Raw genomic sequence first — 14,081 nt, 5'->3', positions numbered from 1 at the left:
GCGATTACTATAATTATACCATAATAGAAAAAACAAGATGCCTGCTTTTCAAAGCAAATTTGCCAAATAAGTTTTGGGCAGAAGCAGTTTATGTAATAACCAGGTCAACCATTAAGGCACTAAGCAACAAGTCTCCACATGAAGCTTGAACAAACATAAACTTGGATCTTAGATATTTGTAAGCAAGGCCCAGGTTCAGACTCTGACACCCAATGGTGGGAGGGTGGCCAGGGGGGGGGGGCGGGGGGGGGGGACGAGGAAGAGCGTATCTTGGTAGGACAAGAACCAGATCACTTGCTCATCCTATTACTGGAGCTGAAACAGAATGAAATAAAACACGGTTGGAGATAAAACACTGCTCTATTACGAATTACCATGTAACAAAGCAATCAAGACCGCACATCAGTCACGCACAACTGAACCATGCATCATCCACTTCAGCCATATGGTGCTTTAAATCTGAAGACAGCCAGAATAAAGGCTGAAACAGGGGGATTACGGAAGTGTTTGATTCCACCAGTCTGTTTTGACCCATGACATCTTCAATACAGCGGAAACGACTATTCTAAGCGTCTCCAATATGGCGCCTATAATGTCACTACATACACATAGCAACAAACACGAAAATACATATAAATAAGACAATAACATCTCCCTCCAAAAATAGGTAAACCGCAAGTTACGATACCAAAACAGCGATGCCTACAGCAAAAACTAAAAAAATTGGAAACAGAATTTCCCTAGACTACAGCTGACGATAGCAAAACACCAATACTGCATATAAAACTACAAAAATTGGAATTGGTCATTTCCCTTTACCTATATCGGTCAACCATAACTATTGATATAAAAAATCCAACACCTACAACAACAAAAAACAAAAACAAAACCACAACACCTCAAAAAGTCAAAAATCCCTACATAAATTGAAACACATTCAATACCCAATAAATACACAAAACATTACAACTCGACAAAAATAGATCCAAAAAAACAATTACCTAACACCAACAAATTTTGGCTTTGCAAACACAACAAGACGACATCTACAAACATAACTAACTCATAAACTCTGCACTATAATGACGTCACGCACCCCAACACCCTTACGTCATGGGGTCAAAGCAGACGGGTGGAATCGGACGCTTTCGTTGACCCGAAACCAGTCCTCATTTTTACAGGAATGATTAGTTGGGACCTTGACTGTTTTATTCACTAAGAATGAACTACAGGAAACTGAAACTGATGCTGAAACTGTCAGATGAAGTACTAGTGAGTACCAGCTATGTGAGGAATCAATTGAGGGAAAGCATACACTGGCGACGAGCAGTCGCAGCAACTTGAGCCAATATGAAAGCCATAAAAAATTCCAAAGCCAAAGAAACTGCATGAATTCACTATTTGTCAGTCTAAACAGTCAGCTGACTCTGATGCTTTGTCATTGGAAGGAGCATTGACATAAGAAAACGTTGGAAACTTACTGAAAGTAACACAATAGGAGTTATAATCTTTCGAAGAGAATCACACATGACACTCTGCTAGTTATCATTCAGAAAAATGCCAATAAATGTGAACTGAGTCTTTCAAACAAAGAAATGTCGCATTATATGCTATAAAGTACAGCCAGTAACAGAAAGCTGTACTCAGATGTGAGGACTGGACTGTGATAAGACATATGCGAAAGTTATAAGTTATCTCTAATTTTCTGCTACAATTCATTATCTGCTAAGACTGCTAAACATGATCTTGACACTGATCACCTAGATGTTATAATGGCTTTATAATAACATGACTTACATGAAGATATTTGTGTGAATGTTTCAGAAGCAGATCCAGTTACAAAATCAGTGAAAGATACTCGTATTAAAAGACTAAAAAAGGAAACAAGGTGGTTGCTGCAGGAATTTGAAATTAGACAGGCAATGCTGAATCTAAACTTCTAATGGTCAGCAGAATCTAAACTTCAAAAGGTCAGCCGGTGACCCAGGTGTATATTTAAAAGAAAAAAAAAAAAAGATTAAGACATTTTACGAGTTGATGAAACTATTAAGTGTTTAGGTATCCAAATCAATAGGAACTGCACAGAAAGCTTGTTAGCTGATAGATCGGACACCTTATGTACCGGTAGAGCAAATTCTCGACAGATTCAATTTGAAAGACTGCAGCCTGACTATATGCCAGTGGACAGTAACCAGTGCTCACTCCTGGCACGAGTCCAAAAACAGAATAAGAGCAATAAGCTATGACGCAAATACCATACTGCAAGCAATAGGAAATTTAAAATATGTTCATAAAATATATTCAATTAGGAACAAGGTCGCATGTAGCTTACTTGACAGGAACTGTCAGTCACTTTCATAATAATACAGTGCTCATGAATTCTATGATAAAATCATACCATTTGAATTTTTCTTCCAGGACTTTCCACTGGCTGAGACACATGCAGTAACAAGTCACACTCACATTTACCTGATGATTGTGTTGGTTGTTTGGCAAAGGCCTCCTCCAAAATGGAACAGAATTCTGTAGCTGTAGTGACATATTGCTGCTGTACGGTTCTTGCAAGCAGTTTTGTTGTTGTTGAATGGATAGACTCGGTACACCAACTGAAGGCAGTGCAGTAACAGCAGGAGGGGGGACAAATGATGTTGGCTTCTTCTTTTTCCTTTTAGTTGCAGCAGTTGAAGTAACCGGATTGTTGAAGCGACAGTTGAACACGCCAGGTATGCCTCCATGCTGGTAGGGCAGGTAACCATTGGTGCACCGCTGCTGGCAGTTATTGACTGCCTTCGCACTACAGTGCACTTCCTGAAAAGAAAAGGAAAAAAAAATTGAAAATAAATTATTCTAAGGAGTACATATTTCAGAAATTTTAAATTCCTTTGTCAGCTAATTCCAAGCATAGTATCATTGTTTTATATTTTTATTCTTTATGGCTATTCCTGTACCAGTATGTCTTAATTTTTTCATTTCTACAATCAACTCCCAATCACCATAGCAATTATGTTTTATATTACATACATTTTCTAACATGCTATTGGGCATAACTAATTCTGCTTTTAGCCTAATACTTTTGCTGAAAACTTTTCAGCCACCGTAAAAAAAAAGTATGCAAGTTAAGTCCCATTTTTAAGCAGGATGGACATAAAGTATTTAGGTTTAGAAATATTTGAGTAGCCTTTTTGGTAGGAGATGGACATAAGGAGAGATATACATCCTATTGTCTCTGTTTTTTAGCCTCTTTTCTCCACAGTTATAGTTATACAAGTTATATAGGTTAAATACCATATTTTGAGACTGTAATGAAACTCTTATTAAGACCAAATGTAATTTGCTTTATTTAAAGTAACCTCAGTGATCACTGTAACAAAATGTTTTTTTCTTATAATTTTGTTTGCTAAGACCATGAACAGCTCTACATAGACAGTATTAATTATTACCTTTACTCACAGTTTTTTTGTTGCTTACATTGTTCTTCCTGTCCTTCTACACATATGTGGTAGATGTTTTTGTGTTGTGAAGGGCCCCAGCCACTGTTAGTGAAAGTTATGGGCAAAAATCTAACACATGCATATGAAAAACCAGGGAAAATGAAATAAGGAACAAAAAACTGAGATTAGAGATAATAATTAATACTGTTTACAGTAAACTATTCATGATCCTAGCAAACAAAATCGTAAGAAAAGACCATATTATTACAGTGACAACTGAAGATGCTTTAAAATAAAGCAAAACACGGTCTTAAGAAGATGCATTTCAGTTGCAAAAGACGGTACCTAACCCATATAACTATATAAAGACATACAGCTGATGAAATACAAAAATGTTCCAAACCTAGGGTTGATTAACACATTACAGGAAATGAGTGTCTGTCTCCTACCAAAAAATCTACTCAAATACTTCTAAACCTAAATATTTTATGTCCATAATTTCCTCTGTATTTGTCTCACAATCCTGATTTCATCAGTTAGTATGTAGGCAGAACTGTTGCACTTCATACAATGTTAACACTCATGATCAATTTTGTGAACTACAAATATAACCAGTACTTACTTTTGCCACTGCAGTTTGTTCATCTTTGCCATGGGCCACCACTTCACCACAGTTTACATTATTTACATTAGCTAATCTCTGTGTAGAATCACAATTGTTGTTATAAGTATTTGGTCTTCCACCTGCTTCATAACGTAACCTGCAGACACCACAATTGAGCCAAATTATATTTACTGTTATTAAACTACATATAGTCTGTCTTAAAATATATTTTTATGCTACCTTCTGACATGAAAATACCGGTAGTAGAGAATCATGAAGCAAATTCCAGTTGCAAATGAAACAAACACAACTATCGGCACAGTGTTTCGATACCAGGGTGCTTCACTCCACACGCCAACAAGCCAGGCAGTAACCAACAGGGCATTTTCCAGAAACATGACTACATAAAATGTTGCCATTTTCTGACGAGGATTAACTTCCTGTAAAAATACAGAAAAGTAATCAATAACTATCAAAGTAAATTCAGTTTTATGATGGAGTACATGAGAACACAAATTTAAAAAATACAAGAGCCGCCGAAGCTACTGAAACCAAATGTTATCTATCACCCATGACACACCAATGTGGTGGTGTGTGACATCTTATGTGTGCAAACAGCGATATAACTGAACAAAGACAATTTCTATTTTGACAATATAATTTTTCAGAACACCGGTTGTGGCGATAGACTAATCTGTAGTTTAGTAAAAAGTCCAGGTTAGGTTAGAAGGTAACAGTTTGGCTGCGAGTTGGCTAAACCAACAAATGCGATATGAAATCTTAGTTGAGATGATATACTGATTTGCAGAGTCGTGGAGCTTTGCATTAGCTTAAAAGGTAAGAGTTTCAGTGTAAATTGGCAAAGCCAATGAATCTGGTGTCATTTTTATAAGTGGCTTACATCCATCATTTTAATGACACCCTGGAAAAAGCAGATGGGTAGTACTGGTACATCTAATATGTATTAACTTCAGTACAGTAAAGCATAAGTGAAAAGTAATTTAGGAACATAAACGGAAGCCATCGAAAAATAATCATTCTACATGTATGCCTTTACTTCCCATGTGATTATGTACTCTTGTGAAAGACACAAGAAGATACACTTAAAAAAGTGCAGGAGGAATGGAAGGAAGAATTCTGGCACAAACTGGGAATGACAAACAATTCTCTAGAATCTTCTGCTACCCATGACTCTTCTCTAGTATACCCTAGATAAGTCACTACTTAAAAAATTAATTACATCTCAGTTTTATGTAATGACAACTGTGTTTTCCCTGTGTGATTACTTTGACTTCTTTCAGCTAGTAGGCCTTGTATACTAATAAAAGCTGTAGATTTAATGCAGCTGATTGCCAAGGCAAATTCAAATGAATATTATAGAGTAGAATAAGTGTGCCATAAAATAATATCTGCAAACACCTTAAGGTAAGGCTGTCATCAACTCATGGGTTGGTTTGAACACCAGTGCGATATTAGGCATGATCCTATTGGAGGTGGTCTCAATCTGCCATCCTCTGACCTGGCAACAGACTTATCAACCTACTACAGAGGGTTATACAGTTAAACATGGACTGGAAACCACAGCTAAAGTTACACGTTTCCCCCTCCCCCCCAAAATCTTGGTTGTGGTGATAGTCTGATCTGCAGTACAGCCCAAGGACTAGGTTAGGTTGGAGGGTGACAGTTTGGTTGTAGTTGGTGAAGTTAACAAATGTGAAGACAGAAAATCAGGTTGTGGTAATAAATTTACTGGTAGTGAAGTCTAATGTTTACATCACTAAAAAATACAAGGCGGGGTTCAACTTTGATATCCAAACCATAGTACAACTTCAAACTTTTCACATTAACAAACTTTACATTACATTCATCATTTTGGAAACCAAAGGATTATATTGGAAAATTGAGGCAAAAGCTGAAGTGAGTTAAAAACTACCATGTTTAGTCTACACAGCAAATTTTAGCTTGACAGGAAAGGGGTTAAGTCTGGACCAGGCCATTGGCAGTAACAGCGGTGTTTCTCAATTGCTCATTTGTAGGCAGGGCATTTGTTTGATAGAGTCCCACCCCCTCTCTGCCCCACAAATTTTGAATACTGTATTGTAACAATTATGGATTATGGAATTTGAGTGAGGCAGGAAGAGGCAAGGGTGCTGAAAAAAGACATAACGAGAAACCAAACAAAATATACACAGAAATGTCTATGATATGTTGATTTCGAAAGCAAAAGACAGGAAAAATTGGAAAAAAGAGTCTTTCCTGCGTCAACCAACCACCATTTCCAGTAGCATTGCAAGTGAGCTTTCAAAGGAATCTTGAAAGTTCTGACAAGAAGTCCAAATAAAAATTCCTCATTAGACTAACAAAGGCTGGTACCTGTATTGCTGTATAGGTTATTGTTTTACAACAACATACCAAAGAGGAAAAGAGTGAGATAAAGTGAAGCTCTGAGAGAAGTCACCAAGATGATAATTGAATTTCACCTGGAAAGAAGGAAACCAGGTTAGTTAAGGATCTGAAGACAGGGAATGGCTTTGGAGATGTCAACACAAGTATGACAATTAAAGAAGCATTATGTGTACTTGTGAGGATAAACATCAAAATTTTGTGAACTCCATCAACTTAAAAAGAGACAGATGTTTGCACAATGTAAACTATAAAGATTTAGAATGTTCTGCTTTGAGTTCTGTAGTGGAAAGCAGTGAGTGTCTGCTTTTAAATATGTCTCAGGCATAAAAAAAGATTTAATGTTGTAAATATACTATTGAAAATCTGTCCGAAAGTCACATTCATAAGTATGAAATGATGATACTAATGTATTATCAAAGGAATACATTTAGTGATAAAAATTATATGTAACGATCATACAGCATTTATATATAGGCCAGATAAACATGTTACAAGAAGGTCATTACCAACTAAACACTCATTCAAATGCAGCTAGTTTATAATTATGTCTTTTACAGTACTTCAGTAGGCCTATAAGTTAAGATTGTGAGAAGTAATGACTGAGAATATGGAACTAGCCTGTTTGAGAAAAACATCTCACTGAAAGAACCATGGCAAAAATAGAAAGATTCAAGCACATAATGAAATAATCATTTCCCTTCAAAGTACAGGATCTCTGCCAGTGATCAGCTGAGTAGACCTACATCTTAATGAATTTAAGATTAAAACTGCTTACCTGCAAATTTATATATGAGAAAACATATACAAATGCTATGAGAGCTGAGAAGGCAGCCTTCCTCCGTCTCGATATCCTTTCACCATGAAAGACGTTCTTTGGGGAAATGAGCCACAGAAACATTGATATCCAGTGCAGCCCAATCACCAGAAATACCCAGTGTCCATACAATGTGGCATACACAGTCAATGCTGTTACACGTGATGAGACTGTTCCTAAACGCCACATAAATTGAAATATCACGCCTAGCCATGTTAAAACTAATCGGTGCACATTTTGAAGTCTAACATTTTTGCTAAAGGAGGCCAAAGCCCAACAAACACTAAAAAGAGACAACACTGTAGAAACTATATTTAAGTCACTAAAATTCTTCGGTGAAGTCTCTTGCCACAAAAGATAAAGCTGGACTAGTAACATTGGAGCTGCCTCACAAAAAGCATGAAATAATCTTAGCATACACAAGTCTCTCACTTCATGCTTCACATAACGTAGATCAACTGGTATGAATAATTTAAAATAGCGCCACAAAACTCCGCACTGGATGACATGTAACAGTCCCACAAGCCATTGAAAGCAACGTTCTCGGTTATTTGACGTCGGTACCGTCGCAGCATCTTCATTCTTAGATTTTTCTTTCACTTTTCTCCGAGATTCACACGCACATATATACCATTTTAAAGAAATGACTTGACTAATCACGAGAGACGTAGCAACAAAAGTCAATGAAACAGCAAACCATACGTGTCGACCACGTTCAAACAAAGCATAACCCATAACAACATCAAACACAACATCACAGAAATAGGATGCTAAAGATATTATGTTAAATAGAACGTCACATAAGGGAAGAAATTCGTGGTGAGCCATAATGTCCTTGGCGCAAATGCTTTACCGATCAGGGTCATTATTATTCAACATCTTCATTCAGGCGTTGTGTACCTCGGCCATTCCGCTTCCTGAAACTGGTGAAATATTGGCATATTTACAAATGACGCCGGACCTAGAGTGTTACTTAAGTACATTGGAATCAGTTCTAAACGTTAAACTACTGTTTATTCGAATTAAGTACGATTTGTCAAAAAATTACTGTACCTTTATTCCCCGTGTAACTTTGGAATGCGAGGAATTTGCGTGACAATCCATATTTGTGTGTTCTATACAGTACCAACGACAAAATTAACAACAATTATGTGTTCAAAACAATATTACAACAGCATAAAACTACTGTACACAAAGCTATTTACACACTAAAACATGTAAACAATGGTGTTGTCACTACATTTTAATCGCTTTAACGCCATTGCCGTAAGCATAGCCCCACACGCCACCTATGTTGAAATATGGTAACTACCGGCATCAACTTTGGCGTCCGTGAGCCAGAGATGTTCAGACTTCAGTACTGGTGCGGTCTTGGTTGGGATTAGACGTACGATAGTGAGCGTTTGGGAGTGAAGCGATTTCACAGTTCCAATCGCTAAATACTGACAGTGCTCAAAAAAATGTTTCTGCTAAGACTAGAATAGTGAATGAATGGTGTGGTTTTTGAGAATAATGTTATCCCATTTATTGTAACAGTAGTTTTATTTCGCCGCTCGGATAGTGTCTACGCCATTAGTTTTCCTTTCTGTGGCTATGCTTAGCGTTTTTTTCACTCGCATTGAAAATGAAACTCTATTTTCTAGACTGATTACTCTTCAAAATACGTAATATATTGCAGTCCGTGACCTGGCATATGCTTTATCGCCATTTGCTCTCAAAAGACTCACGTTGTCCAGCTTCTAATTATCCATGATCTTCAGCCTTATTTTTATTGTTAGCAAAATGTGAGTCTTAAGGTGTTGTGTATCTCATCAACATAAAAAGTTGCCTCGGAGGAAATGTAAGTCCTTGCCAATCTTAACCCTTATGAGCACTATCTGCTTGCAACCCGTTCAACAGACTGTATAAATCTTATCAGAAAATAGCCGTAAGTTAAGGTTTCATACTTACAGAAAGTTGATATGGGTGCGCAGAAACAAATCTGTACAGTACCGGCTAATCGTATGTGATAGAGACAAGACAAATATGAAATATTAATACATAGTACTTCAGTTTATTAATAACCATATGGGTGAGCTAGTATATCAGTGAAATGTTCACCGGTAAAAAAACTAAGATAGTACACTTGAGAATAAGTTTGTACAGAACTAAACTGAAAAAAAGTGTACTGTAGTAATTAAAATTGTAGAATGTAAGATGAATTTGACTTGTGACAAAACCTGACTTGTTTTTTCTTCACATTCAGAGGGTACCTTGGAATATTAGATTAGATTTACTTTCATTCCAATTGATCCTTAGTGAGGAGGCGCTCCAGGATGTAGAATATATCAGAAAAACAATAATACATGACAAATATTTACAACTGAAACAAATAAGCTAATATACCTTCCACGAGAGGGATGGTCGTCATTTTTTTTAAATGAACACTATATGAAAGAATCATATTAGATTAGATTAATACTTGTTCCATAGATCATGAATACGACACTTCGTAATGATGTGGAACGTGTCAGGTTAATAAAAGATGTCTGTACAAGAAATTACATTGCACAAAATATTGCATGAAACTAATGATTAAGTTTTTTTTTTTTCTTAGTTTATATCTAAAAATTCAGCCAATGAGTAGAAGGAGTTGTCATCTAGAAATTCTTTTAATTTATTTTTAAATGTTAGTTGGCTATCTGTCAGGCTTTTGATGCTGTTTGGTAGGTGCCCAAAGACTTTTGTGGCAGCATAATTTACCCCTTTCTGTGCCAAAGTCAGATTTAACCCTGCATAGTGAAGATCATCCTTTCTCCTGGTGTTATAGGTATGCACACTGCTATTACTTTTGAATTGGGTTGGATTATTCTCAACAAATTTCATAAGGGAATATATATACTGTGAGGTTACTGTGAGGATCCCTAGATCCTTAAATAGATGTCTGCAGGATGACCGTGGGTGGGCTCCAGCAATTATTCTGATTACACGTTTTTGTGCAATGAATACTTTTCTACTCAACGATGAATTACCCCAGAATATGATGCCATACGAAAGCAGTGAATGAAAGTAGGCATAGTAAGCTAATTTACTGAGATTCTTATCACTAAAATTTGCAATAACCCTAATAGCATACGTAGCTGAACTCAGACGTTTCAGCAGACCATCAATGTGTTGCTTCCAGTTTAACCTCTCATCAATGGACACACCTAAAAATTTTGAAAATTCTACCTTAGCTACAGACTTCTGTTCAAATTCTATATTTATTACTGGAGTTGTGCCATTTACTGTACGGAACTGTATATACTGTGTTTTATCAAAATTTAAAGAGAGTCCGTTTGCTGAGAACCACTTAATAATTTTGTGAAAAACATCATTTACAATTACATCACTTAGTTCTTGGTTTTTGGATGTTATTACTATACTTGTATCATCAGCAAAAAGAACTAACTTTGCATCTTCATCAATGTGGAATGGTAAGTCATTAATGTATATCAAGAACAGTAAAGGACCTAAGACCGAACCCTGTGGGACCCCGTGCTTGATAGCACCCCAGTTTGAGGAATCAGCTGTTGTTTTAACATTACACGAACCACTTATTTCAACTTTCTGCATTCTTCCAGTTAAGTATGAATTAAACCATTTGTGCACTGCCCCACTCAAACCATAATGATTTAGCTTATCTAAAAGAATTCCATGATTTACACAATCAAAGGCCTTTGAGAGATCACAAAAAATACCAATGGGTGATGTCCGGTTATTCAGAGCATTTAATATTTGATCAGTGAAAGCATATATAGCATTTTCTGTTGAAAAGCCTTTCTGAAAATCAAACTGACATTTTGTTAGTACTTTATTTTTACAAATATGGGAGGCTACTCTTGAATACATTACTTTCTCAAAAATTTTTGATAGAGCTGTCAGAAGAGAGATTGGGCGGTAGTTGTTGACATCCGACGTATCCCCCTTTTTATGCAATGGTTTTACAATGGCATATTTCAGTCTATCAGGGAAAACACCCTGCTCCAAAGAGCTATTACATACGTGGCTGAGAATCCTACTTATCTGTGGGGAACAAGCTTTAAGTACTTTGCTGGAAATGCCATCAATTCCGTAAGAGCTTTTACTTTTCAGTGAGTTTATTATTTTACTGATTTCAGAGGGAGAGGTTGGTGGAATTACAGTTGTTTCAAACTGTGCAGGTATGGCCTCTTCTATTAATAGCCTTGCTTCTTCTAGTGAAGATCTACATCCTATTTTCTCCACAACATTTAAAAAATGATTATTCAAAATATTTTCAATTTCTGATTGTTTGTTAGTGCACTTGTCATTCAGTTTTATTGCACTAAAGTCTTCCTGTGCTCTTGGTTGCCCTGTTTCCCTTTCAATAATATTCCAAATTGCTTTAATTTTATTATCAGAGTTACTGATCTCAGACATGATACACATGCTTCTGGACTTTATAATAACTTTTCTTAGTACCGCACAATAGTTTTTATAATATTGAACAATTTCGGGGTCAGTACTCCCTCTTGCTGTTAGATACAGTTCTCTTTTGCGGTTGCAAGATATTCTTATTCCTTTAGTTAGCCAAGGTTTTTTATATGTTTTCTTGGAATTATGTTTAACTATTTTCTTGGGAAAACAATTTTCAAATACTCTTAAAAATGTATTGTGAAATAAGTTATATTTCAAGTTTGCATCGGGTTCCTTATACACTTCATCCCAGTCTAGCTGCTGTAGGCTTTCCCTAAAGTTTGCAATATTTATATTGTTAATTGAACGCACTGCTTTGAAAGTCTGATTTATTATACTGCATGGAGCTATGTCATGTACTGTAACAAGCTGTGCACTATGATCTGAAAGACCATTCTCAACAGGATAAGCATTTATGTCCTTAAACTTATCTTGGTCTATAAAAAAGTTATCTATCAATGTACTGCTGTTCTTTGTTATCCGAGTAGGAAAATCAATGACGGAGGTCAAATTGAAAGAACTGAGTAATACTAAAAGGTCATTCTTCCTATTACACTCTTTCAGGGAATCAACACTGAAATCCCCACAAATGATAATTTGCTTCCCCCTGTCTGACAGATAGCACAACAAAGCATCCAAGTTTTCTAGAAATAGCTGGAAATTCCCTGAGGGGGACCTATACACTGTTACAATTATGAAAGTGCCATCATTTAGTTTAAGTTCAGTGGCACATGCTTCCATATGTTGCTCTACACAAAAATTTTTAGTTTCTAAATTTTTTGCACTGTGGAAGCTTTTGACATATATGGCAACTCCTCCTCTCATCATATTATCTCTACTTACATGTGCAGCTAATTTGTACCCATTGATGCTAACCTTTTGCATATCAGTGACAATGTGATGCTCAGACAGGCATAGTATATCTATTACACTCTTGGTTTCTATATCTTCTAAACAAAGCAGAAGCTCATCAATTTTATTCTTCAATCCCCCAATATTTTGATGAAATATACTAACAGTATTTTTCACTTTACTTTTGTATCTTGAACTTTTTTAACATCTTTAGTACTTTTATTCTTCAATCCCCCAATATTTTGATGAAATATACTAACATTAATTTTCACTTTACTTTTGTGAGTATCTTGAACTTTTTTAACATCTTTAGTACTTGCCTGGCTGAGTTTCCCACTGGACACTGATCTTACACTAAAAAAAGAGTTTCCACCATGAGATGTAGTTCCTCCCCCCCTTTAAATTTCCTGCTATCAGCCCAGCCAGTTTACCCTTCCCTTTCCTGTTGAGGTGTAGGCCATGTCTAGTATAGTCCCACCTACAGAGTGAATCAACAGGAACCACACCAATGTGTGACCCTGCACCAGATCCAAGTAGCCGTTCCAACTCCAAATTAACTCTCCTGACAGAAGAGGTCAAATGAGGTCGGTCGTGGCGCTCCAGAACCGACACAAACCTAACACTAGTATGATTCGATGCCGATGCAATCTTTGCCAGGTCACACTTTATGCTGTACCCCGGATCTCTGTCAATACTGTTGCCCGGCCCACCCACAATAACCACAGTGTCTTCCTTAGTAAAACCTTTACATAGTGTAGTTTACAAACACTAATGTACTGAATTTAAAATAAAAAAAAATTGTTTATAAGGTAATATACATGAAATAGAACTACTACAATACTTATTTACAATGAACACATTACTGCACTGAAATGGTGTAGGAGTTAGATTACACACACACATACACCAGTTGGTTCTACTGAGAAATTCATCAATGGAGTAGAAGGCATTGGACTCCAATAAATCCTTTCGGCTTCTCTTAAACTGAATTTCATTGGTTGTTAGGGTTATTATGGCTTTTGGCAAGTTATTGAAAACGTGTGTTCCTGAATAATGCACCCCTTTTTGTACAAGAGTAAGTCACTTTAAATCCTTGTGAAGATTATTATTATTTCTATCATTGATTCCATGAATTGAGATGTTGGTTTGAAAAAGTGATATATTTTTAATGAAAAATTTCATTAAGGAAAAAATATATTGGGAAGCAGTAATTAGAATTACTAGTTCCCTAAACAGGCTTCTGCAGGATGTTCTTGAGTCCACACCACATATAACTCTTACTGCAAGTTTTTGTGCCCGGAAAACTTTAGCTTGGCTTGATGAATTACCCCAAAAAATAATCCCATATGACATTATGAAATGAACGTAAGCATAGTATGCTAGCTTTTTCATTTTTATATCCTCTGTGTCTGACACAATTTGCATTGCAAATAGAGATTTGTTAAGACACTTCAGCAGTTCTCTGGTGTGTTCCTCCCAGTTGAATTTATTATCAAGCTGTAATCCCAAGAATTTACCA

General features: G+C 36.3%; 1 protein-coding gene across 7 annotated transcripts in view; it reads right to left on the bottom strand.

Moving 5' to 3' along the window:
- The window catches only part of LOC126279092 (uncharacterized), a 33,063-nt gene extending 24,505 nt beyond the window's left edge, over window positions 1-8,558 (bottom strand). For 2 of the 7 annotated variants that reach the window (XM_049979557.1, XM_049979561.1), the window contains exons 1-5: window positions 8,309-8,558; window positions 7,217-8,178; window positions 4,276-4,475; window positions 4,054-4,192; window positions 2,470-2,808 (exon numbers count right to left, since the gene is read on the bottom strand). In XM_049979557.1, coding sequence (XP_049835514.1) covers window positions 2,470-2,808; window positions 4,054-4,192; window positions 4,276-4,475; window positions 7,217-8,083 — 1,545 coding nt within the window. In that variant the 5' untranslated portion in view covers window positions 8,084-8,178; window positions 8,309-8,558. Of the gene's footprint in view, window positions 1-2,463; window positions 2,809-4,053; window positions 4,193-4,275; window positions 4,476-7,216; window positions 8,179-8,308 lie in introns of all 7 variants that reach the window. The other 5 variants (XM_049979560.1, XM_049979562.1, XM_049979556.1 and 2 more) reach the window with 4 other exon arrangements.
- Between the last annotated feature and the right edge of the window lie 5,523 nt (window positions 8,559-14,081).

This window comes from Schistocerca gregaria, chromosome 6 (genome assembly GCF_023897955.1).
Source record: "Schistocerca gregaria isolate iqSchGreg1 chromosome 6, iqSchGreg1.2, whole genome shotgun sequence".
NCBI classification, from domain to species: Eukaryota; Metazoa; Arthropoda; class Insecta; order Orthoptera; family Acrididae; genus Schistocerca; species Schistocerca gregaria.
This window is presented reverse-complemented; position numbering and strand designations above follow the sequence as displayed.